At 39.5% G+C, this 27,878-nt stretch overlaps 1 protein-coding gene across 6 annotated transcripts in view; it reads left to right on the top strand.

Annotated features, from left to right (window-relative positions):
• LOC148374578 (zinc finger protein 521-like) overlaps positions 1 to 27,878 on the top strand; it is a 200,774-nt gene that overhangs the window by 13,326 nt on the left and 159,570 nt on the right. For 4 of the 6 annotated variants that reach the window (XM_088338214.1, XM_088338186.1, XM_088338204.1 and 1 more), the window contains 2 exons: positions 8,609 to 8,671; positions 27,137 to 27,340. Coding sequence is in view for 4 of the 6 variants with exons in the window: in XM_088338186.1 (XP_088194312.1) it covers positions 8,609 to 8,671; positions 27,137 to 27,340 (267 nt within the window). In the remaining 2 variants the exon portion in view is untranslated. The remainder of the gene's footprint in view (positions 1 to 8,608; positions 8,672 to 27,136; positions 27,341 to 27,878) is intronic. The other 2 variants (XM_088338223.1, XM_088338195.1) reach the window with 1 other exon arrangement.

Genomic DNA, 27,878 nt, shown 5'->3' with positions numbered 1-27,878 from the left:
AATAAATGACACCGCTAATTAATTGCCCAGCCCGTGATTTCTTTGGCGTATGCGGCGAAGGGCAAGATTTACAATTAGAGGAGTGATCACCAGCAATCATTCAAAAGGTTCGACACAGGTTTTTTGGGGCGTGCTTGGCCAGATTTATAAAGCAAGAAGGAAAAAAAACATAGTTTACCTTGAACATATTTATAGTGGCTGTGCTCTCCTAAAATAGTTTATTAGTGATGTGAAAAATACAGTGTACAGGCTTTGTATGTTACTGTATGCTTGAAAATCTTTGAAAATTCTCGACCTTTAATGTTGCGTTTTTTAAATATTGAAAAGAGCTTGAATTTTGGGTGAAGTGCTTGTTAATTCTTGAAATTTTTGCCATTATTCGCAAGTCTGCTTACAGATGACACCGCCTCTGCTCTCTAGTGGCTTCACTTTGACATCACATTTCTTCCCTCATAATAACAGCAACCGGAATTAGTTTGTGTGGCATTTTCCTATGAAGCGTCATCACTCCCTTTTGGTCGCGCCCAGGACAGGTGCATGCTCCAGCTAAACAGGACACTATGAAGTGTGTATTAGTGCCAGGATTACTTAACAATTATTATGGGCCGTGCAAAAAAATTAAAGTATCGTCTTCCAGTGGTAAATGAGAAGTTACATATTACCGTCATTTTACCAAACACCTACATACCTACATACTATTTACATAGGTTTCATCCCATAAATATAATGGCAATTTACTCAAGTTCTAAAAAGCATATGTCGTGATGAATAGACATCAATTTTTGGATCTGCAAATTAAAGTGATGTTCAGAATAGGAAGAATTATTACGGTTAGGTTGCTGTCCTTTAAGTGTCGCCATTTTGTTGAACAAAATTTTTGGATTGTATTTACAGCAATAATATTAAAGAAAATCAATTTACTGCTGAGACAAGAGCTACTTTATAATTCAGCAAACTGTCACACAAGGTTTGTTGGAAAACCTCAAGCTTTGTAGTGCGCCATTTTCATTCAAGTTTCCTGCAACCTTGTTTGAGTGACCTGGTTTCTTTAGTAAGCCAAGGTATATGCTTTTTTTTGGTTGAAATTTATGCTGTAGGGGCACCACATAGTTTAGGGCGTAAACAAAAGCAGTATGAAAGTCTTTTGTAAGCGAGTAATCATGCTGCTGGTAATAGTTCTAATCGAGCTGATGTCATTGCAGGGGAGATATTGTGGATGCAAAAAACCCCAATTTTTTCTGATCACAGTGAACAGCACTTTATATTTAACAAGCTAATGGTCAGAGATAGCATTGGTATACAGTAACACCAAAACGTTTGAGGCTACAACCTTTTGGGTCAGAATGAGGCTCTCTCTGAGTGGGCACATTAACTATTTAATTAAAACCAAAGGTATCAACCTAAAAGCATCCATAAGTGGATAATATGGGGAGTCTATGTGAACATTAAAATCACCAATAATTATCATTTTGTCAGCAAAAGTTACTAAGTCAGTTCCGAACATACATCACGAAAAATTTGAATATGGTCCAAGTGGGCAATACACAATCACTACATAAACTGTGGTGACATAGAAACCTCATAACGAGTGCTTTAAACGTTTTAAAAACAGTGAAGGAACCGGGATTTAATATAAGAAAAACACCGCCATTGTTCATACAAAACCGTGCCAAATGCGAACTCACAAAGTTAGGGGGAGAAGCGTCATTTAGCTATACAAACTCATTTGGGTTCAACAAGGTCTTACAAAGGCCGATTAGGTTAAGATTGTGATCACTAATAAGGTCATTGGCAAGTAAATCGAGTTATCTAATATTCAGAAGAAGAAATACAGATAACCGTGGCTGGAGTGCTAAAGCTTATGTTACAGAATCCAGTAGATGTTGAAGTGGGACTAGCTAGGGGGCGGAACTTGTAATGAGTCTCGATTGGCTCAATGCAGTTAGCAGGCCTTTTAGGGCTAATGCTAACTGAACTAACAGGTTTGCTACAAGCCATAGCAGCATGGGTTGTCCGCGGCACCCAATATTTTCCTTTTAAACTGCTGTAACTCACGGACACGTCACTCTAGAAGGGTTACCTGCCTACGGTAGCTGGAAAAACATTTGCAGCAACCCATACTTACTTGTGAGCAGTCGCTGTGTGACGATAAACAATTGTGCAGGGTACTGACCTCACGTCAGTCGTCCGAGATACTTACCAGACACATGTCAAGGTGTTGAAGATAAAACAATTTCATTCAAGTATTCTAGTAAACCTGGAATCTAAATTAATCTCGTAGTCGTCTCGTAACCCGGAACCGTGAGTCTGGAAGTGGTGATCACAAAACCATTACCTCCTCGTTAATGCAAAGTTTTTGACGTAATCTGTACTCTGGAAAAAAATTAAATTCTTGTACCTGAATTTGGTTGTTTTAGCTGTTTTCAAAATGTATGCACCTTAAGGAAATCAAAACGTAAATACACCCCTTTTTATTTTGTTATCCAAATATTTTGACTGTAATTTCATGCTAAATATTGAAAGTAATTAAATAAAATGTTAAAATTAGAATTTAGATGAGACGGTACAGGATGGACATGTAATAAAAGACTAAAAGGAGAAAAATAAGCAAAAAAATAATCTTAGGATGAATACGAAACACTTTACAAGGTGGTGATAGCCTCAGTTGTGTGCATCAGAATAATAGTGCAACATGAAAATAGTGCAATGAAACTAGCAGAAACATTTCCAAAATAAGAGTCGAGGAATTTTTTTTTTCTTATATAGGCAATATATACTTTTTTCACAGTGTTGTGTTCTTGAAACTGTCTCTAAAACTATTGCAATTTAACTCTTGTCTCTGAGGATGCTTTCTCTATTACGTTATGACTTTATACTTCATTTATTAATTTCGCAACCACGTATCATCACAAACGTTGCAGGGATGCTGGAGCCATTCTGAGCTGACTTAGGGCAGTGGACAAGGGACACCCTGGTCTGGTTTCCAGCCAATCGCGGGGCCCATTGACAATGACAACCATTCACAGTCTTTCTTAGTCATTTGAGAACAACAGATGACATGCAAACCCCACACAGGGTTGCTGGACTTGAACCCAGCACTGTCGTTTAGACGTGCTAACCAGTCACCACCGTACCTCAGTCTTACATGTTTAGTTTTTCATATTTGAAAGGATTTTGAGTTGTTTTCCCCCATCAAACTTGATCATTGTTACATTTAAAGGTGGGCTGCGTTTTTGAGGAGTCCTCAAATAGTTGATAGTTGAATATTTTTACTTACGTTTGTGTTAACAATGCCCAATTGAATCCAAAGAACTCTTGCAATTTTTTCCCACTGCACCTATTGGCTTATATTTTACTTTTAGCAGAACTGTTCGGGGCAGAACACATTAGGTTTGAGGAATGGGTTCTCCCCACAGTTCTTTTTTTAATATGTTAGTGTAGCATGAACATAGTGAAAGTAAAAAAGGGCCTTTATCAAGTAAGTCCATACACAAACCTAAGATAGATAGATAGATAGATAGATAGATACTTTGTTCATCCCCGAAGGGAAATTCACATTTCCAGCAGCATCCCTGAGCTGAGAACAATCGAGAACAATCGAAAATAACACGGGAGCTGCTGGAGTGGCTGCCATTCGTGACGGCGCCGGAAGAAAAGATTCAATTTGAATCATGTACAAACAAACAAACAATTGAATCATGTACAAACAAACAAGACCCCTAAAAGAGAAAAAAGTAGTTTATTTAAGCGTGGCTAAGAAATGAATATATTTGGGGCGGCAGTAGCTCAGGAGGTAGAGCGCTCGTCTTGGGATCAAGGGACCCCAGTTCGAATCCCGGCTCGTCCGTGTTACATGTCGAAGTGTCCTTGGGTAAGACACTGAACCCCTAATACCCCCAATAAGCAGGTTAGCACCTTACATGGCTGCAAGGCCGCTATTGGGAAATGTGGAGCACATTGTAAAGCGCTTTGGGAAGTCATTGACTCGAAAAGCGCTATATAAATGCAGATCATTTCATTTCACTTGCACGCAAATCCTAAACAAGCTGACTTAGACTGCAATGATGATTCAGGCAAGGAGATGGCAACAGAGAAACAATGTTCCAAATTTAAATAATGATCAGACTATCTTGTAATTTTAGTTTCAGCTTCGCAAGTATTTCAGATTTTTTCCCCCCTTATTAAATAGTCAACTAATTGCAAACATAACACTTTGCTTCTCTCAACACTTTGACCTCTTCTCTTATTAAAAACTTCTTTTTTTGTTTTGTTTTTTTCCTCGAGAGCTGCTCCAATTCTCTTTTGTGACAGCCAAACTTCCCCCCTTCATATTTCACCGCGGTCCGACTCCCCGCCCGCGTCTGACTCGTGCTCCCCCGAGGTGAAAGGCTTCTCCCGCCATAGGATCTCGTCTTAATTATGCAAAGTGCGGGATATTTTGCGCTCTTTTAAAAGCGCTGCACTTCCTGCGTCTGCAGTCAATGGCGCACTCCCCTGCAGGGAGGTCCTGTCACAAATCCCCCCCCCGTCCCCTTCTTCGCTCTCTGCGCTGGCGGAAATAAAAAGCTGGAAAATACATAATGGAGAATGCAATTCGACTTCACGGGTGCAAGGCAGAGGCGTAAGAAGCCCTCAGCGAGACCTTCATTTAACATGGAACAGGTGGGAGATTCTTTTGTTCTCTTCCCACTGTTAAAATCCATTTGGCACCTCGTACTTGACAGAAACCTCGCACGGCATCCGACGTGAAAGCTTTTCTAATTTTCTTAAACTGTTTTTTCTGGACGAGGTCTCCACCTCTGTCAAAAGTGGGTCCAATTTCTTGCAAAGAGGTTGAAAGTTCTCAACTAGTTTCCATAGGAAATTTAAAGGCACAGTTGTACCTCTACTTACTAATATAATTTGGTCATGGAGTAGCTTTGTTACCTGAAAACTTTGTAAGTCGAGACGCATTTTGAATGTAAATGCTCCAATCTCTACCAAGCCCCGTAAAAGTACAGTATGATATCTAAAAAACAGTGACTGGCTAACTGACTGACAACGTTACCTAATCAGTATAGAAGAAAAAATGCAATTGTATTCTTTTACAGTCACAGAAAAAGAACCTAATCAAATTACAGGTATACTTTGTAATATAAGGATTACTATGAAGAATACAAATGTATTAAAAAAAACTTTATATGTTGCACATTTCAGTGGAAAATATTGAAGTTCAATGTGAGTTATTGTTTCTTTTTATTCTTTTCCTTAATCGCATTAGCTTTGTTTACATTTGCTACTTCTGTTCGCTCCCCTATTTCTCTGACGTCTTATTAAATCCACACACTCACTCATTCTCAGGACCTCTGTAGCTGCTACAGGTATCTGACAACAACACATGACTATATGACAAAAACTAACAGAAAAGTGCAACTAACGAGACAACATCAACAAGCAAGTATGGACATATTGTATAAATTAAATAACATGAAATGGAAAGATTAATGCAATTGAGCGCCTAGGTCTGTGTGCCCCCTTACACAGCATCCTTTCAAGCACCCATTCAATTACATGCACTTATTCACTTGGGTCCCACATTTTAATATACATAATGTGTTAATGGACAAATTGTGTATCAATCATAATTTCAATCACTGACACTAGAGAGACAGAGAGCGATGGGGAGTTTGGGGGAAATTTAGAAAGTGAACCTTTTGTGTGTGTGAAACAATATTGGTTTCTTAATGTGCTCTTAATGGGAACTAAAACAAATTTTATCTTATCTACCATGTGAAAGAGAAAGCCTTTTTTTCTCCACACACGATACTATACGTTTAAAATGTGAGCACTTATGTGTTTTGGACGGCAAGCCTGATCTTGGTTTCCTCTATTTCTTTTATTTCTTCTACATTGTTCATTAATTTTAAACAACATTTTGTAATTGTATTTATATTTACCGTATTTTCCACACTATAAGGCGCACCTAAAAGTCTTAATTTTTTTCAAAAGCTGACCATGCGCCTTATAATACAGTGCGCCTTATATATGGCTCAATATTAAATTCGCAAGGTCTCGCAACTTACGCAACAGCCGCCGACTCGATTTTCCCCCGAACGTGGAGTAGTCCGCGGTGTATGCTGGGATTTATATGCCGGCATTTCATTGGCTAACCAATGTGTCAATCATTATTTGAATCGATCGCTATTGGCTAAAGTTATTCGGAGCCTCGGATTGGCTAGAGGACCAAAACAAACCCTGCAATTGGCCGAAAAAGATGTGTCAATCATCCGTTACATCGATCGCTATTGGCTGAAGTTATTCGGAGCCTCGGATACGCTAGAGGGCCAAAACAAACCCTGCAATTGGCCGAAAAAGATGACTGAATAGCAAGCTTGCTAAAGTACGCCATAAAGAAACATGTTTCATTAGTCTGTATACGTAAACATTTTACTCTCCTGGATTTACTACACTTACGGTTGTAAGAAGACCATGATTGCGTATCATTATTGAACGTGAGAACTTAGGTGAGTTATGCGGCTTTAGATTTTCCCGGTATCTTGTTTTAGAACGATCTTGATGTTGCTGTGATGAGTTGAGTGAATTAAACTCAATTCCAAGTGTTTATTGTCATATGCACAGTAAAGTTGCGAGCGAAAAAGAAAATAGAAAGTTAGGAATGGTTGGCATTTCTTGAATTCCAAGACTTTAACCTCCCGAATGATATTTGAAATGACGCATTTAAGTGACATCGTACGGACACCGCATCCGCACGTGTCTAAGACACGTATTTGCTTCTTTGCAAACTTTGGGAATGGGGGGTAATCAGTTTGACTGAATCATCTGACTGTTTTGTCGACGTTCCCATTGTAGCGCCTTATAATCCGGTGCGCCTTATCTATGGAAGATATAGGACCAAAAACTATTTTTTGGGGGTGCGCCCTATAACCCGGTGCGCCCTATAGTGCGGAAAATACGGTAGTTTTTTTTGGCTTTTATTAGCATATTTCAAATTTGAGTTTTTTTAAAGTAATTGAAAGTAATCAAGTCACATTACTTTCATATGGTATTCAGATTACATTTTTCAACAGATACAGTAACTAGTAACCGTATTGGATTGCTTTTTTAAAGTAACCCTCCCAACCATTCTAACTAAATGTCTATTGTCTTTGAAATTCTGTGGCGTGCTGTGGACTAACAACCACGCCTTGCTGCCTGCCCCCCGCCGCACGCAGGGTTATCTCGTCCGACGGCGATGCAGCGACATAAACGTGGTCCCCTTGGGAAGCTCGGACTGGGCACGAGCGGAATGGTGTATTATGGGGGGTATTTTTTACTCATAGGTCCCCCCCCTATCTTTTCGAACAAAATGTAACATGAAAAAGACTGTATGAACACAAGAACTAATACTATGATGGATGCACAATTGAAAAAAATGCAGCGAGACAGAAGCTCCATCACATCTGGGCATGATTGACATTTCATTCCTGGCTTGCTCGGATTAGGTCAAAATAGGGTTCGGGCATAAGATCTTCCTTTTCTCTAGACTCAAATTGGCAGACACAACCTTTTCACGGTTGCTCGCTTTGGAGTTGCCCGACATTTCGCAATTAAATCAACACAACCATATTATTTCCGTGTTTAAGGCCTGTTGACGCTAACACGTTGGTAGATTACTCCACCATAGCTGCTAAGCCAGTTACAGTTGGTGAAACTGGTGACGTTCAGTGCCTGCTAGCTTCCTTTCAGACGCCACCTCAAAATCAGATTGGCTACAACAACTGCTCTCTCCAAGACAAATGGTATAGGCCAGAGCCTGCAAATCTCATTCCAAAAGCATCCGGTTAAATTTCAGAGCCAAGCAACACGTAATGCTGGAAATGTGATTGGTTAAAAGATTAAATATGAAAGCACACATCAGGAAGAAGCACAACAACGGAGAAGGAATGAATGGAAGCAGACAGACAATTTGGAATTATTAAAAGTACCAACAACTCAACCTAGTGACTTAATTACTGCAGGCATGAAAACGGGTGAAAGGCGAGTGGAGGAAATACCGTATTTGTGTTTAACACGCACCCTTAATTTTTGATTAAAAATGGTTTTAACATTTTGTTTGAATTTTCCTCAGCTCAAACTAAGCAGCGGGAGTGACTAACATTGTTAAATACGTGAACAAAATTAATACAGAATTTCCAATGTATTTATTTTGTCTTTCAAAGTCCAATTCATCATCAGATACACCAAAAAGTTGTTTCCCTTGTCTTGCTTTTTTTGTGTTTATTTATATTTTTCAGGACATCTTTGTGTTTTCTCCATTCTCCAACATTCAACAGCTTGTTTATATCAGGGCCATTTTCCAATCAGAATCCATTTGTCTCACCTGAATTATTGCTAAAAGTTGAACTCGTCAGGGCTCGTTACCAATAACACTGATGCAAATGCTCGAGTGGGTTCCAAATCTCAATTGGAGCAACTGTAAGTCTAAATATTTGGTAGTTTTTCTTGACGATAATTAATAGGAAAAGACAATCTCCATGTGTCGAAGTTCTTTTTTCCATTACTAACTGAAACTTTTTTTGCACCTCCTACCCCCTCCCTCTTGTCCTTTCTCTTTCTGTGTTTCTGGCAGTAGAAGACAATGTGACAGAGGAGCTGCAACAGCACAGTCCCAGGCACGCCGCCATTCCGAGCGGTAATGCTCCATTTCATATTTCATCATTTTCGTCTGGAAGGTGGATCGTGTGTCTGCGTGTGTCTGCATGTGCGTGCTCCAGGACATGCGTTTCCTGTTGTTGAGGTTTTATTGACTAATCTGCATTGCTGCTGAGTGTGTTATTCTCATATTATGACTTCACGTGCATTTTTCCTCACTTTTGCAATGGTATTTTTTTATCAACAATATTAGCATCGCTGCTCTGTTCTTCCAAATTGAGAGTGACTTTAGCATTATATTACGACAGAAAATACAAATAAAACAATTAAAAAGTATACAAAGATGTGTATACAATATTTGAAATCATGCCTAACAAACATACGGCCAGCGGGCTGGATAGATCACATTGGATAATTTAATCTAGCCCGCCATACATTTTTTATTATTTTAAAAAAAGAAGCGAGGCTCTAGGTAATTTCAATAACTAAATATGTTTTTTTTTTTTATAAATGCATATCTAGTATATATATATATATATATATATATATATATATATATATATATATATATATATTATAATGTGTGAAAGTGGATGGGGCTACAGTCACTTAAAACATTGAATATTTTCTCGATTAGGGTTGTGTTCACAATGTCCAACTGTATTCAAAGAGCCTTTATAATTTTGTTTCGCCCACGCCTATCTGCTTACATCTTACTTTTATTAGAGGTGTTTGGGACACACAACACATAAGGAAGCAGGGAGGGGAATGTGAAAGAATGATTTCATGCTGGTCTTTCATTTCAAAAGTTAGAAAAGGCCTATTTCAAATCCAGTCCATACGCCAACCCGTCCATCCATCCATTATCCGGACCGCTCATTTTCAGTAGCCTATCCCAACTCAGGCAGTTGGCAGGGGACCCCCTGAACTGATTGCCAGCCAGTCACAGGGCACACAGAGACTGACAACTCACTCGCTTATCCCCACCTAGACACAAATTTAACCGGCCAATTCACCTGAAGGAGGAAACCAGAGTGCCTGGAGGAAACCCACACAAGCACAGGGAGAATATGCAAACTCCACACACGATGACTTAAAGATGAAAAAGGAAGAGCTCATGCAAGTGTGTCCCAGAGATGCACGTACTTGATGCAGGAGCTACACTCACGAACTAAAGTCAGGAAATTCCATATAGAATCTTTAATAGAAGGAGAAGAATAGCTCAATATAATTGTTTCTATTTTCATAAATAACAACGTGATGAACATTGTTCGCGATGCATTAACATTCAAAGTTATTATAGTCGGTATATATCTATTTGCTGATTTGATGTATTTATAATTTTTTATTCTTTTTTCCAAATCGGTTGGGAACTATTTTAAATGTAGTTGTCCTCTTGTGTTTCTAACTTTCCACCCTTTGTCATATGAACACATCTCATCTACTAACGGGGCATTAATACTAACCCTCCAGGACGCTAGAGGCAATTCAGGTCAGGCTAATAGTAGAACCCCCATCATCCCCACCTTGACGTTCCCCAATAAATGAAGGCAGCCCGTGATGCGCAACACTTTATATTTGCTTTTCATTCGTCTCTGCTAAAGGTTAAGTCTCAGGTGTGGCTATTTTAAAAGCCAACATGGATGGTTTGGGGACCTTCCTGATAGCCAGGCTGGTCCGGAGCATCACACATTTTTGCGTTGCTTGCGGTAAAACAGATCAACATTTAAAAGTTTGCGAAGTGTTCAAATAAAACTTAATAAGGCCCCTTTTAAGTGATAGTACTGTTTAAGGGACCACTTTTGACTTAAAAATGGTGCTCTTTAATGCAATAATGCAAAAGTTTTTTTTTTTCTCTTTATTCATTCTGAGATAATATTTTAAATGTTTGGGAGCTTTTGATATAGTAATCCCTTTGTTTTGTTTTATTAGTCTTCTTTGGCTATTTTAACAATTTCACTAGCTGAAACCTAACCCAGAGAGAGCTGAGATGATTATCCGCCATCTTGCTGCTTCAGGTACCCTTAAAACCCAAAACCTTGCTGAGCAAAAAAATGATAAGAAAACTGGTGTGGTCACTTTGAGTTTTTGTAGTTTGACTTTTTTTAATGTGCATTGTAGCACCTGTTTTTGGTTGCACTACACAATACTGTGAGTATCCATTTTGAGTCTGAACCATTATTAACAACGGGTGCAAAAATTGTGCAAAAGTTGTTTTTTGGTAATTAAAGAGACCCCTTTGTCCTTAATAGTAGCTGATGTTAAAAGGATTTTTGTCACAACTGAAGATTTACATCTTACGTCGCTGCGAGTGATCACTTTGGCCACAGTTTCTGATATGACCTTTTAAGCCTACAATAGAAGAACCTAAATGTCAGCGGAACAATATCTGTGCGCTGCTGTGCTAATTTGTATCGACAGACGTTAGCGGGCGTCTCTCGGTCCGTCTAACCGCAAATTGTGGCGCCCTCCCGTCATTGTGCTTGATTACAAGGACCCCTTCAGACACACGCCTTGCAACGAGATCGAAGTCTGCCTGTGGAGAAATCTGGAGAGTACGTAAATTAATTCTTCACTTTCTTCATTTGACTTGAGAAATGTTTCTCAGTTCTAAAGAAAAGTGGATGATGGACGACATCCGAAACCAACGTCTTCCCAGCTAATTCTTATGAAGTTATTTTTCTCTATTTTCTCTCGATTACCTTTCGCCCTTAGAATAACCACACATAACATACATCAAAACAATGTATATAACATATGAAAATATCGTATTTATTTGTGATTAACTCACATTTTTTACCCCAAAAGAACTCAAAGTGTGTCTTAAACACGAGTATTTCTGCAACGCCTGATCAGTCGAAAAATATTGCTGACCAAAATTGCAAAACAATAGATGCAACAGGAATCAAACCTGGGTCAGAGCGGTTAAACCACCGGATACTAACCACAAGATCACCAGTAAAATATATGATATATAAAAAGGCATTAGATTCTATCTCATTAGCAGACTATTTTTGTACCGTGGACAAATGTTAGAGAATGGAGGAAACAGAAACTCATCCTGAAAGAGTGTGGTAGACAAAGAACAGTAACATTATTGTGCAATAGTGACAATGATGTCAACAGTCCTTACTAGTCTAAATAACTAGAAACAGTGTGCCATTATAATCAAAATAACAAACAACCACGGCATCATATGCAATTGACTTTGCAGGTGTCCGATTTTAGAAACAGAATCAAGCGCAATAAATGTATCGCCTACAACAATATGTAAATGTATTTTAATGTCAAGTTTTTTATTCTAAGTTTACTTTGTTTAATATTTGTTTTCAGAGCAGCAATGTTTTTTTCTTATTCCCATTCTTATTCTTTCTTATTCTTCTTATACTTATTCTTATTTTATTATTGCTAGATAACTCTTCAATTCAATCTTGCAACATTATAATTTTTTCCCCCTAGTATTATTTTATATTTCTTTTCCCCATGACTCCTTAGTGACCGCCCAGCTTACCACTTTGACGGACGCGGCCAAAATATCCATTAAAATACACTGGAGGCCTAGTCAGTCCCACCTTTAAAAAGCCCCCCATGAATGGCCAACAGGCCCCTGCTTCCTGTTTCTCATTCATTTTTGACAGGACACAAAACCAAACGCTAACAAAAGACAGAAAAGACTGCATCACTGCTATATGGTGCGAGAGACACATTTTAATGAAGGCTTTTAGTTAGCCGAACTTGCCACGTGAAGCTTAAGATGTGTGTAATTACACGCTTGACACTTTTTCTTTCTTTTCATGGTGTGCATGCATCCTGTTTGGTTCTCCCGAAAGAGCCTGAACATCCTAGAGCATCCTCGCGGCACGTTGCAGTCCTTTCACCCGTCTCTGCATCACCAAATCTAAATTTCTATTATTCATCTTTTTTGGGGGAGGGCGCTCAAATCACAGCATAGCTAGACACTCATAAAATATTTTTTATTATTTATCTGTTTTCACTTTCTCTTGATTTGTGTGCAATATTTTTCTGCCAAACTATCATAAACATGCTTGTTTAACTACAAACGCTTCTCTACTCACGACAATCGTTCGTAAGTTGAATTTGTTCGTAAGGCTTGTATAAGTAACCTGTACTTTTTTTTCTACTAAAAAATAAATATTTCAGAAAATAATATGCTCTATAAAGATGAATAAAGTTGAGTTTAGGTTACTTTTGGGGGATGCGCTTCAAGAGCTTCTCCTCCGTGGTAAAGAGTGGCCAAAAAAAGTGTTCCAAACATTTTCTCTATCTTGTTGCTGGAGATAGTGTAGGCGTAGAATGTGAAGTGCGCACCAATGATGTCCGTAGAGCGACGAATGTCACGAGATTTGGTGCGAGAGTGTAGGGGAGTGAGAGAGTTTAGTTTTGGAGAGAGTTCGCTATGTTTACAATAAACGGGTGCTGACGGTTGTCGCTCTCCAAAGAGACCGTAAATGTTTCTGAGTATTTTTTTATGAACGAGGAGCAATCCATTACCCACACAAAACGACATGCTACATTGGTGGCAGCGGTGGGATTACGAGCAGGTGAAGAAGAGATGTTTACACACGAATTAGGAAGCGGAAGAGGATTTTTTTCACATCAGGGTGGATGCTGGTTGACCTCTCACAGCGTCACACGCTGGTAGTGGCGGAAAGAAGCACTACAGTAATGTGCTGTACTGGGAAAAAGGTGCACACAATACAAAATCTAACTTACAGCAATGTCTGGATATTTTTTCGACATTCCGAAAAAAATGTCCGTATCTGCTGTCTTACGTAAGCCAAATGATCGTAAGTAGGGGAGCTTCTGTAGTACTTTCACAACAATGCTGTAAAATGATCAAGAGTCTGGTACGTTTTTATATTCTCATAGGATTTGCAATTAAAAAAGGTCATTTTGAAATATGACTTTTTGTTGGGGTAGGTGAGAGTTTGAGAGGAGGGTTAACGGTTCCAAATGTCATATACTCCATCAAAATAGTCTTCTATATGATCCTTAGGGAGACATTTTGAACTGAAAGGATGCATTAAAATCTCCCTTAATTATTAACGCTAGTTAACATTGTGCCACACTAGTTAGGGCTGTACATGCAGATGTCGTGTATGTATTTTTTTTTTTTATGTGGGGTTGTAGAGAAGTTTTCAGATATTTAAGTAATGAGGCGCTGCCAAGCGTGTGAAGGTTATTCAATCTTAATGTCCTCCGATTCCTGACAGCGCCTACCCCCGTCACCCACCCACTCTGATAAAGAAGCTCACTCACCTTTGATCAGGCCCACCGACATGTGTCTATAGAAGCCGCTCACTGGTTAAAATAAATTCTTAATTTGAAGTCGGGGGTGGTTGGCGAGGTGGAGGAAGCAAGGGCGGGGCATCACAGGATCATGATCTCCTGGTAGTGATGGGGAAATAAGGACAGGCGCTTGAGCGGGTAATTACATTTCCGACCGGCGCACCAAGAAGCTTGAAAGCCTTGATGAAGCCTCTCTACATGCGCGGGCAACTTTGGTTCGAACCTCAATGTCTTTTTTTTTTTTTCTATGATTTTGGTTCAAAAACATAATAAGTCTTCTGTTAGCCTTATTGATTCAACATTCAAGATAGTCTTTAACATAAAATGGCAAAGCAATTTTCTGTCCAGCCCCTGTGTACAATTTACAAAAGAAGTTCACAGCTCTGGAAAAAAAAAAAATGTCTCTCAGTCTGTTATTGGTGGCGCAGATGTTCCTGGACCGTTTTCCTGATGGAAGAGGTACAAACAGTCTGTGGCCCGGGTGGCTGGGATCCGTGTTGATGGCCTTTACTCTTTTCTTGAATCGGCTCACATACACGGATTCCAAGGCTGGTCTGATGTAAAGTGGAGATCCAGGACTTTATGTTGTCCACCACTTCTCCGTCCAGAGAGGAGAGGGGATTGGTCAGTCTTTCTGGACTTCCTGAAGTCGACGATGACCTACTTCTTAGTGTTCAGCACCAGATTTTTTGCAAAACACCACCGTGAGAGCTGTTGCATATACCCTCTGTATCGGGTCTCATTGGTACCTGAGATGAATCCCACCACTGTATTGTCATCCGTGAAGTTCTCGAATAGGTAGGAGCGTGAAGAGGGCCGGGCTGAGCACACACCCTGTGGGATGCCCGTGTTGAGGACTAGGGAAGATTATGTCCTCTTTCCAATTCTCACCACCTGAGGCCTGTTGGTGAAAAAGTGGCACAATGACACAACCAGAGCCACTGCATGTCGCTTCGGAACCAGCTTGTCTGCTAGCTGTTGGCTACTCTGTGTTATGTTTTGAAATACAATTTTATAGGGACGCAAAAACAAATCGACAAAATCGATTAAAATCCATTATTGAAATGTTAGCAACAAATTTCATCATTGATTTATTGTGCCGCACGATGTATGCGCCACTCAGTACGGTAAAACAATGCAAACGAGAGTGCATTGAATTTCATAGTGAGGTTCAGAGGACATGCTTGTAGTACCACTTTAATCCAGCAGAGGGTGACTTGTGACCACATTTTATTTTGCAACATCCTCTTGTAGTAGCACTTTGGTCCGGCAGAGGGTGCCTCAAGACCGTATTTTGATCCATGAATCAATAATGAATGAATGAAAAATTGAATGAATAAATGAAATACCTTTATTGTCATTTAACAGGTATAAGGAAATTAGAGGGCTTCTCTTTCCAGATTTTTTTTTTATATCATTTTTGGTGACCCGAGACTGCTTAAACTATTTGTTTGCTCATCGGCAAGTAAAGTTGTTTTTGTCTTTTGTATTTATATTAATTTTAATTCGAATACATACCATAAAAGCAATATATTGTCAAGCTGACGTCATATTCCATAAATGAAAAGAACACAGATAGAGCTTTTATGATTTATTATTTATGTGGTTCACTCTCCAAGGAGAAAACAACAAATGTTACTTATGGTAAATGACATTCTATCATCTATCTAATTGAGCTTGGTGGTTGTAATTAAAACTATATGCATTTTGATGGGTTTAAAAATCATTTAGATTTTTGGTCTAGGCGAGGTAAAAGTTTATCCTTGTATCAGGCTTGATCTAAACTAAATGCCACGAAATGTGTTCATCAGAAACATGCAAAATGTTTCGAAAAATACACAGCAATAAACAAATAATCATTTACACATTTTTGTAGTATGTCTCGGTGTTATAAACCTTCGTTTTGACACAGATCGACTATAACAATAGAGATAAACAATAATGTAGAATATTCTTTGAAAAAAAAAACTCACTTAAAGACATATATTATGACCATTTCACTATTGGAGTTCTGGTGACATTTATCACACCGCAACTTTCATCCTCCGCCTACCATTGGGCGCTCGTACCCTTTGTATTATTGAATATTTCTGCACTTAAATATTTATAAGCCTTTAACTGATATTCTCCTCCTCGCTCCATTAGCTCCACAAGGGACCTGTGGTCCCTAGCAGGGGCTCCAACTGTTACCCCCCCAATCCCCCAGTGTGGTCCGCCTACACTGAGACAGGTTGTGAAAGAGGAAGGTGGGGAAGAAGAACAGAAAAGAAAATATATAGCAGTAGTGGAGAGGTTAACAGCACGGTTAAGACAAAGCAATAACAATTATTAAAGCATAAGTTTCAAATGTGCCTTACCTGGCCTTAATGTATTATAAGTTAGTACCTTTTGTCCATTTTTGTATCCGGGGCGACGATTATCCTAAATAACCCTTGTGAAGGTGTAATTACACTTGTCGTGTTACCAACTGTCATGCAATCTTTCATTTATATTTATTATTTCAAATATCAATAATTTTCAACTTATATACAGTGGCTGGCAAAGCTATTTGGCCCCCTTGAACTTTGTGACCTTCTGCCACATTTCAGACTTCAAATTGTGAAGCATCAACAATAAGTGGGGCTCAATCATGAAGTGGAACACTATCCTATTGGATATTGTAAACTTTTTTAACAAATACAATACGAAAAAGTGTGTGTGCAAAATTATTCAGCCCCTTTACTTTCAGTGCAGCAAACTCTGTCCAGAAGTTCAGTGAGGATCTCTGAATGAATCAATGTTGATCTAAATGACTAACGATGATAAATGGAATCCACCTTTGTGTAATCCATTCTCTGTACAAATGCACCTGCACTGTGATAGTCTCAGAGATCTGTTTAAAGCGCAGAGAGTGTCATGAAGAACGAGGAACACACCGGGCAGGTCTGAGATACTGTTGTGGAGAAGTTTAATCCTGGATTTGGATACAAAAAGATTTCCCAAGCTTCAAACATTCCAAGGAGCACTGTGCAAGCAATAATATTGAAATAAAAGGAGTATGAGACCACTGCAAATTGACCAAGATCCAGCCGCCCCCTTAAACTTTCAGCTCATACAAGGAGAAAACTGATCAGAGATGCTTCCAAGAGGCCCATGATCACTCTGGATGAACTGCAGAGGTCTACAGCTGAGGTTGGAGAATCTGTCCATGGGACAATAATCAATCGTATACTGCACAATTCTGGCCTTTATGGAAGAGTCGCAAGAAGGAAGCCATTTCTTTAAGGTTTGCCACAAGCCACCTGGGAGACACACCAAACACGTGGAAGAAGGTGCTCTGGTCAGATGAGACCAAAATCGAACTTTTTGGCAACAATGACATGTTTGGCGTAAAAGCAGCACAGCTCATCACCCTCAACACACCATCCCCACAGTCAAACATGGTGGTGGCAGCATCATGGTTTGGGCCTGCTTTTCTTCAGCAGGGACAGGGAAGATGGTTAAAATTGATGGATAGATGGATGGAGCCAAAAACTGGACCATTCTGCAAGAAAATCTGATGGAGTCCGCAAAAGACCTGAGTCCCAGAGATCCCTTATTTGAACCCTAACCCTCCACCACATGGTTTCCTCTAGCGTATACAGGTCTTGTTTGTGCATCAGTAAACATTAGTTTTTGTAACTTAGCCTAAAACGTTTCATGACAACCAAACTCAAGTTTGATCGCCATATTTCGAATGTCAATCACATTAATACTGATGTTAAATTACCAGCGTACACCTAACCAGTATGGCCACCACTACTTGGGTTGCTTGGCTGTTGTCACGGGAATAAGAACAATCAATACGTATTTTGATACTCTCCCCAGAGTCTTTTGGAAAGAAATAAACCCCAAAATTGGGTAGATCTGTATAAATATCCCACAACTTAAACTCAGTAGCATAACCATAGCCTCTAGCAATTTGAACTCAACAAGGAGTGTATGAGTTGTTATTAGGATTTATTTTGTAAATTCAATTGGATTTGCCATACACGTCAGCGCTGCTATTGATCAGCTGTTGGCGTGGCAGTGACTTCACGGAGATGTCCTGATCTGATAGATTACTGTAGAGGCCCACGGGTGCTGGGACCTAAAGTATCGATGTGGGTCTTTAATCCCAGGCTTGGACGTGACCTTGCCGTGTCAGGTGCTCCCAACGCCACTTGCACTTCCCCCTCCCCTACTTGCCTCCTCCGCCGATATCCCATCTGCCCCCATCACATCCAACATGTTGCTTTTGCTGCTCTGTCAGCGTAGCAAGAGCAAGTGGCTCTTTGAAAAAAAATATGTATGTAATGTACAAAGTCTTATTGTTACAAAGCAGTGAGACGCTGCCCCATAAGCTGGTATCTCCCCATTACTTAAGAGCGTTCCAGGACACATACTCAAAAGTTTAATGTCAACGTGTAATATTTCTACCTACCTACCTACCTACCTTAGTCATATCCCTCAAGAGAGGTGACAAACACACACAACAACAAAGAAAATAAAAGGGGGAAAAATATAATAAAATAATAGCAAAAAACACACACAAAAAATGTTGGACCATGGCCAACCCAACTGCCCAAACACCTAAACAAGTCAGGCACCTCGTCCCTCCATATGAAATGGGACACCAGAAAGCGGCCCTGTCACTCGGGTCAGGGTGACACAACACACTCTTTGTTCAACAGCAGGGCCCGACGGCTTTCACGGGTTTACCCCTGCCGTATCATACGGGTGCACAGCCCATCCTTAAGAACGCGTCCACAGTCCCACTATCCTTTCACAACACCTCTCCACTCCTTTCTATCACTAACAAGAGCTCTAGCTTCCATTATATTTAGGCCTCTTTCCTGCAGTGCACTCATAACACCATCCATCCACGTAAATCGCGGCCTTCCTCTTAGTCTCCTTCCATTGACTCATGCTCTGTAGATCCTCTTCAACATTCACTCCTCGTCCATCCTCTCCATGTGTCCAAACCAACCGAGTACTCTCTTAACAACACGCTTGCTCAGTTCCACGACTACTCCAGTTCTTTCCCTCACAATTTCATTTCTCAGTCCATCCAATCTTGTCACTCCTAACATAGTCCTCAAACACTTCATGTTTTCAGGCTCCAAGTCTCTGCACCATACAACACAGTCGGCACAATGACACTCTCATACAGTCCCCTCTTAACATCCATACTCATACTCTTGTTGCTCATCACTCTCCTCAGAGCACCCAAAACCTTTCTTCCTTGACTCACTCCGTGCAATACCTCTCACTACATTCCACCAACTGCAGCCACATCACAACCCAAGTACCTGAAGCCTTCAACTTCTTCCAGCACCTGTTCATTCAACCTTACTTCTAACGTCATGCCCACTCCATCCCGTGAACACTTCATCACCTTACTCTTCCCAACATTCACACATTACTTACGCCTATCACACACTCTTCCAAACTCAATTGCCACCCTTTTCAATGTTTCATCAGAATCAGCCACAAGCGCTGTGTCATCTGCAAACAACAACTGACTTACCTGCCACACTGTTCCACTGTTGTCCATCATCTCTACACCTCTGCCAAATACTCTTGCAATATTTAATGTGTAATATTGTAATATTTAGCACAACCTAATGGTACAAAAATACTTTCATTCTCCATTGATTTGAATACCGGGCCAAATTGCATGAACAATTATACGAATATTGTTAATATTTATAAAAAAAAAAAATAATAATCATAGGTCTAAAAATTTGTATTTCTTTTACTTAGTAGAATCCGTACCTCAAAGTCACTGCCATGTTTGTCTGGAAGCTACACTGTGCGCTTGGCACTGGTTTCCGTTCGCATTCGAAAATGCAGTGCTATGTAGTGGTCAAATATTACACATTTTGGCTCTGAAAAAGCCATGATGAGGTTTGAAAAGGGGTGGGCAAACTATGGCTCGCTTGGCTTTTTTGGCTTGTAAATTCGGCCTGCCAAACACGAATGGTGTAAATATGATAATATATTCAATGATTAAAATAGGTACTCTTCATACATATTTTTATTTATTTGTTATTTGTTATATTTGTTGTTGTTTTGATGCCACTCTTGACTGCTATTTTGTATCATTCATCCATTGTCTTTATCAATATGTTCATCAAATTATAGAGAAAAAAAACTAAGCTTGCCATGATACTTTTTCAGTTTTTTTTAATGCATATTATTTTGTAGTGCTTAAAAACAGATTTAAGATATTCATGGTTCACGGATCTCTCAACCGCCTGGGTCATTGGGGCACCACTCTGGACAGCTTTCTCCACTGCTGACGGTTGCTGGCCCGAGTTTGGGTTGTGGCAAAGTTGCCACCAGTCCATTCCTAAGGTTGTCGGCCCAGTTCTTTTTCAGTCTTCTTCCTATGCTTCCATGAACTGTGCCCCAGAGAATAATCTTGCCTAGTGCTGATGATCTTATGACTTTGCTTTAGTGTTGAGTGTTTCTAAACCAGTTTGATAAAATGGTCTATTAATCAAAAAATATAAAATTAAATAGAAAAAATGTCTGCATGTATGTGTATTCCTAAATGCATACAAGAAAAATTGAATTGGCCTCCATTGTTTAGTTTCATCGTGTATTGCTGAGGAATCAGATTTGAGGAATCAAAATGTTTGCCCACACATGCTTTTGAACAACCATACTGACAACGTACATAATGCATAATGCATCAGTCATGGCAATTCCTCTTTCTTTAACAATATCAGCGCAAGCAAATTAAAAGAGTTATTGAGTATCAATCAGGGTCAGTCACAACACTTAGGAAGTTAAGCATGAAGTCACATAATCAAACGTATTGAGTAATACCCCAAAGTTCGGTCACCCTGAATTACACAATTTTAAATTATTTTTTTAGATGAGAGCATTATTAGCAGACACGTTATCGATTCCAGACAATGTTTGATGACAATAAAATTTAAAGAAAAAAAGGATTTAATTGTCCATCACTTAAAAAAGAGTTGACTTTCTAGTTCCTATTGTCATTCTGCATTAATAGGTGAGCTGTTTATTGTGTGGCGTTTGGCCCCGAGAGCGACAAAGTCTTGCGCCTGTGAGGATTGGGTTGGGATTTTTATTTTCATGAAACACCTTCCGCTCTCTTCTGCATGCTCCCACCGGGGACCACCGGGCTTATATTTTTAGAGGGCATGTTCACTCTGCGGGAAGCGAAGGACATTGGAGGGTGAGATGTGGCATCAATACTTTGCTGCAAGTTTAGGTTGGTGTATGGGGAGGGGGCAGTATTCGGGAATAAGTGATTGGCTTTGATGAGTTATGAGGGTCCGTTTAGGATATACTTCACATTTGCTCTAACACTTACTGCCATACTCTCTCACCTACACTACTATAAGTCACAAACACTAGGAGAAGGATGTAAAAAGAATAACTTCTCAGAAACTGTAAAGAACCTGTAAATATCCTGATTCAATTATGAGATCCTTTTTTTTGTAATAGATTAACAATTGTTATAATGATGTAAAATATGATAATTAGTTTATATGATTGATTGAAGAATCGTCCAAAGTTATTTGGGGGACTTGAAGCCTTTGGCTTCAACTTGTCTTGCCTTTTTTCTTTTCAGGTTACTTGTTCAGTCTGTGATGTGTTTGTTGCAACATGACAGAAAAGAATAAAATAAACAAGAACAGTACAAAATACAAAAATACACATATTATTTTACCGTCTCTTGGCAAAGTCAAGTCATATTAAGAGTATTTATCTAGCCCTTCATCACAAGAAGTCTAAGAGAGCTGCACAGACCACAAACAATGGCACACTTAAAATCATACTCCCACCAACACTTGTATAGTCACTGTCTCTTATACACTCCTATAGTTATGCACACATCGTTTCATTCGCTCTCCCATACACTAATATAGTACTATCATCCTCTCCCATACACCTTCGTATCGTCACCCACAATTACTACAATACTCTCTCATATACACTTTTATAGTCACTTTCTTTCATACTCTTACATATACTAGTACTGTCACATATACTTACTATCATATACTTTATGTATGTATGTATGAATGTGTTGAGTGGCACACTCATTCACGCGTAATTTCCGAAAAATGTTCCCCCAAACAAGTGCCAGGTATTAGTTGTTTTTTTAAGAGGCTACTGTTTACAAATGCAATGTTTAGCTCATGAGCTTACTTGAACTTATTTGCGAACTAAATCAGCAGCACCGCTGGCAGGACAAGGAACGCAACCTCCACGTGGTGTCCTGTGGACGGCCTCATGGCCGACGAATGCGTCTCCCACCCGCTACACGAACGCTTCGGTACAAGTTACCCAAAGCTGACCTCATCTGCTGTCGGAGCGGCCAATTCGCGGAACTCGTAACACAACCGAAGCGTTCCATGTCGTTCCTAAAGATCATCTTTAGACGACTTGAAGCGATCTAACAACAACAACAACAGCAGCACCGCTGACCCAATTAAACAGCAATTTCGCAATTATCTATTTATGTTAGGTTTAACATGTTATTAGTGAATCAATGATCCATTTTTCATCAACTTACACTGCTTTATTGTGGGCTACAATGCAAGTTGTAATTTTTGGAGTTTTAGCTTTACTGTTTTGAGAGTCCCCCAAGATCTTTCAAGGACTCGTATGTTTCTGTGGGGACTGGTGATAACACAGACTGTTCTGGGGATTCATACTCCCCTAAGACTCTACTATAACTTCTGTGAAAAAAATGAAAATAAAACTTTTGTGTATTTTGAGAACAAAAAAACATCCACTGCTATTGACCATATTTCCCATTTTCCCATTTATATATTGTGTTTACACACACACACACACACACACACACATATACATATATATATATATCTACCTTGGTCATAACCCTCAAGAGGGGTGACTGACAGCAAGACACACACATACAATAACAAAGAAAATAAAAGGGAAATAAAGAACAAACAAAAAAAAGCACACAAAATTTTTTGGACCATGGTCAACCCAATTGCCCAAACACCCAAACAAGTTAGGCACCTCGGCACCCAAGTTGGTCATGCTTTTGTCCCTCCAGATGAAACGGGACACCAGAAAGCGGCCATGTCACTCGGGTCAGGGTGACACAACACACTCTTTTGTTCAACAGCAGGGCCCGACAGCTTTCATATACCCCTGCCGCATCATACGGGTGCCCAGCCCATCCTTAAGAACGCGTCCACAATCCCACTATTCTTTCACAACACCTCTCCACCCCTTTCTATCACCAACAAGAGCTCTTGCTTCCGTTATATTTAGACCTCTTTCCTGCAGTGCACTTATAACACCATCCGTCCACGTCAATCGCGGCCTTCCTTTTGGTCTCCTTCCATTGACTTCTGCTCTGTAGATCCTCTTCAACATTCGCTTTTCATCCATCCTCTCCATGTGTCCAAACCAACTGAGTACTCTCTTATCAACACGCTTGCTCAATTCCACGACTACTCCAGTTCTGTCTCTCACAATTTCATTTTTCTCAGTCTATCCAATCTTCTATATGTGTGTATATATATGTGTATATATATATATATATATATATATATATATATATATATATATATATATATATATATATATAGCAAGCAAACATTGTCAAAAATAAAATGAAAGTTTTAAAATATAGTTAGGTGAAATATATTTTAATATGCAATTTAAATTTTATTGTAAAACATAACATAAACACATATGTATTACAAATGATCTGATCTAGTGACTGGTATGGTTCCACGAAAAATGTAATTGTTCCATATTCAGAAGTACACTGGTGCCTCTACATACAAGATTTATTTGTTACCAGAATAAGCTCATATCTAAAATAACCCGTATCCAAGAGAAATGTTAACAATAAGAAATAACCGAGAAACCAATTAATCCTTTACCCATTTCCCCAAATCATCGATTTTTGCCCCAAAGACATCTTGTATCTCGTATTTCTAATAGCTTGAGTAACTCGTATGTAGAGACTTCACTGTGTTTGGATATAGTAAACATCTGAAATAATATTTGAGCTCTTGGATAACGCATGTTTTCAGACTTGATAATCTACACACCTCTTGAGTTACTAATACCAATACCAGATACAGAAACCACAAGTAATTAACGTTTCCTCCTCTTTGCACATATAGTGAATTTGTTTTAAACCAATACCTCTGAATCCTACCATTTATTTTGAAAAATACATTTAATTAGTGACGTATATATTTTCAAATCACTAGTTGTTAAATGGCCATTGGAGGGCACCTGCTACTTCTTTAGAATAGATCTGTTTTAGTCATCTTAGGTTTAAAGATAGATGAAATAGTTTTATGCTGGGAAAGGTTCAGGTTGCCTGTCCAAGGAGGTAATCCTTATTTTTTTTCATTCGGAATCGCCAACCCTTCTTTCTAGCCTACTTTCTAGCTACTAAAGCTAATTTTGTCTTGCTGTGGATACTTTTTATCTTATTTCTTAACCTGGATTTCTATCTGTGGTGAACAAGCCAGGTGACCTTTTATGTTAGCATTTTCACTACAACTATCTAATATGCACTGCTATTATGCCTATTGAAATTATGTGTGTGATTTTTAGAAACACTTATCAATACAGTTTTTAATACCTTAGAGCCATCCCTTATGGCTAACATAAGGCAATGCATGGAATCCAAAAAATGTGTTAGTTATCTGGTATTTGTGTTATAATTGAAACTCATCTAAGGAAGCACTTGATTTCACTTATAAATGTGCAGCAAAATTCGTATTATGCTATATTGAAGTTCAAACTTCTCCTAGTTCTTTCAGCGAATCTTCTCAGAGTCCATTCGTGACTTTGGAGGGAAATAAAACTAATCATACGTTTCTAGTACTTTTTTCCAATTAGTATGTAGAATAAATCATATTTTAACACAATCTAATACATTTTCAAAATAACATTGTTGGGAAGTTGTCAACCAAAAAGTTGTTGATCAGCAACAAGCTGATTATATACGTACTCACCCTTCTTTACTATTGATACATTTTGTCAAATGGCTCAGATTTTCACCGAACGATATGAGTCTAAATTATAACAGACAATAAAAAAGACGCTTCTTTTTCACATTGTCTGAGTTCAGGCATGCATGAGGCAGGTTCAAAATGGCTGCCAATAGAGTACACAGTCCCCTTTTGCCCCAAAAGGCCCATGCTAGAGTGTGAACAATTGTAAGTGTGGCTTTTTAATCAGCCTTATTGTGAAGTGCATTGGCCACTGCAGGGGAGCACACAAGAAGCACAGCTCGCTGCCTGCTCATAAAGCGCTCAATCGCCCGAATTTGGGATTCTTGTTGTTTCTGGGTGTTTTCTGAGTCGTGATTAAAAAACAAATTGAAATGTTGTTGTTCACTTGTTCGGCTTTGGGAAGCGAGACGGACTGAGGGTTTTTGTATGTGCGACTTGATGCTCCCTGCGATCTGAGAGGAATAATTTAGCGAAGTACATCACACACACACACACAGGCATCTACGATGTTAGACGTGTGTGGTGTGCCCTGGATTGCCTGCTTATTATGTTTGTCTACAGACTCATGCAGTCCACTACTACTGCTTTATTTATGTATTTTCTTTTGTGAGTCCGGTCCTGTCAAAAGCTGCAGTCCAGGATTTATTAACTATACTTATTCCCAACCGTCTGCATTCATATACTGAAGTTTTGCCTGGGTGAAGCAGGGCAAACACGGCATAAAACCATTTCTAATAACAGAGGTGTCTGTGCCTGTGTGTGTGTGTGTGTGCGTGTGTGTGTGTGTGTGTGTCTGTGGAACAGTCTTGCAATAGAACGAGTAGTTGAGTGAGAAAGGCCCGACGTGAACCTGCAATTTTATTACACTTTTTATTATTGTATTATTTTTTTCATTATATCCAAGCTCCAGAAAGCAGGCTTCTCATCACCTGATTGTCTCCCTGACAACCAGTTTTGGTCGCGTTACTGAAAAAAAAAAGTAATAAGTTACAGTTACTGGTTACTTTATTTAATACGTAATTGCGTTACCCCATGATTACTGTCACTCAAAAGTAGCGCGTTACTCTGAATTTAACTATATACCTACAGATTACCGTACTTGTGCAATCGTGAAAGCTTGCAAACTAACACAGCCAAGACTCTCCATATCCATTTCGTCTTTTGACTTTAAACCCCTTGAAGATTTCCCTATGAATTTCTTGGTTTTGTCCAAGACATTTTTTTCCTCCAAACATGGTGTATTGCAAAATTATTTCGCATATTTTTTTTTTAAATCCAGCAGACTTTAGGTTAAATTGTGTGCATATGTTTGACCCACAGAAATATTTCTTGTATAAGACAGCCCCTACACAAACTCCCTACCATTCGTTACTGGTGACACAAAACCAAATATGCTCATATAAACTGACCCCCTGATTTCTATATTTTATTTTGTAGGTATATATATATATGGGTTGAAAATGAGAGTATATAGTAGAGAGAATATCAGAATATTAGAAGGGAAAAGTTACACATCCTTGTTCCTTTGCTTGAGATGGTGTTTGTGTATCTAAACTCAGCTTTATTGTACAACATACAGCACAGATAAAATGACTTCCTCCTTCCCTTGTGCAAACGGGAATCTAAGAATAGTTTTGCATTGATTTGGCAAAAGGCAGAGGGGTTGTAGAAGCTGTTCTTGAGCTTTCTGGTTCTAGCTCCGAGACTTATTTCCGTTTACCGTGACGGCAGCACATTGGCAGCAGGCTGTGAGATAGGTTGTCGGGGTCACCTGCAATTCTGGTGGCTTTGCGGGCGACGCCGGAGTTGTCGATATCCAGAACAGGCGCAAGGAGGACCAGTGAAATTTCTTGTTGTTCTCACGATGCGCTGCAGAGTCTTTCTGCAGGAGACGGTGGAGACGCCATACCACTTGGTGATGCATCTAGTTAGAATGCTCTCGACGGTGCCTCTGTAGAATGAGAGTATGATGGTGGTCCGGGCACTTACTCTCCTGTATTCAATTGATTTTGTAGTTACATATACACATTCTACCCCTTCTCCAATGTTGTAATCAGCGTAAAGTGCTTCGTGTTTTAACGGCAGTTACAATACTTGTTACAGAGAAAAGCAATAGCCTTCCAGAAATGTGTTTCTTTGTAACACCTTACTTCCAACACTACTGACGACGTCTTTTCCCCTATGCTCCTCAGATCGAGAGTGTGCCACCGAGAGGGCGTCGGTGGACGCAGCGAGCGGTCGTCTGAAGAAGAAGAGGCTGCTCTCACCCGAGGAAGCCGAAGAGGGAGAGGAGGAGGAAGAAGAGCCGGCGCTGCACAGCTGCGACAGCTGCCGGCAGGTGTTCGAGTCGCTGAGCGATCTCACCGAACACAAGATTAATCAATGCCAGCTGACAGGTAAACAACGCTCAGCCCGCCGCTCGCTTTCGTCACCATCATTTGAGAATATGTGGAGGCCCGCCGCCAAGGGGGGGGCCCGTTTTTGGCTTGGCCCGGCTCGTGTTTAGTCATGTTTACTGCACATCAATGGCTGCAGATGTCACGTACAAACGGGCTGTCCTCATGCTACTTGACTGCAGGCTAATGAGAGCCCAATAAGGTTGTGCCAAAGCTTGGAGAGGGGTAACTTTTTGTGTTAGAATTGCGACAATAACAGTTTGCAAATATGAAATTGGGCTGAACAGTTGATCACACTTGAATTCACATTGCAACACTAAAAAATGTATCAAAAGGTTGTGAAATAAGGTATTATCTTTTCAAGTAAAACAATGTTCTGCTTTTAGTTATTTTTTGCTCATTTCGTATTTTTTTTTGTATTTAACTAGTGTATTTTTGACGGCACTGCGACGGAGTGGTTAGCATGCCTATAGCACAGTTCTGACGTCATGGAATTAAATCCAGCTACCAGCCTTCCTGTGCGGGGTTTGCATGTTCT

This window comes from Urocampus carinirostris, chromosome 1 (genome assembly GCF_059441175.1).
Source record: "Urocampus carinirostris isolate Australia breed hairy pipefish chromosome 1, RoL_Ucar_1.0, whole genome shotgun sequence".
Taxonomy (NCBI): Eukaryota; Metazoa; Chordata; class Actinopteri; order Syngnathiformes; family Syngnathidae; genus Urocampus; species Urocampus carinirostris.
The sequence above is the reverse complement of the archived record's forward strand: the minus strand, read 5'-3'. Positions and strand labels throughout refer to the sequence as shown.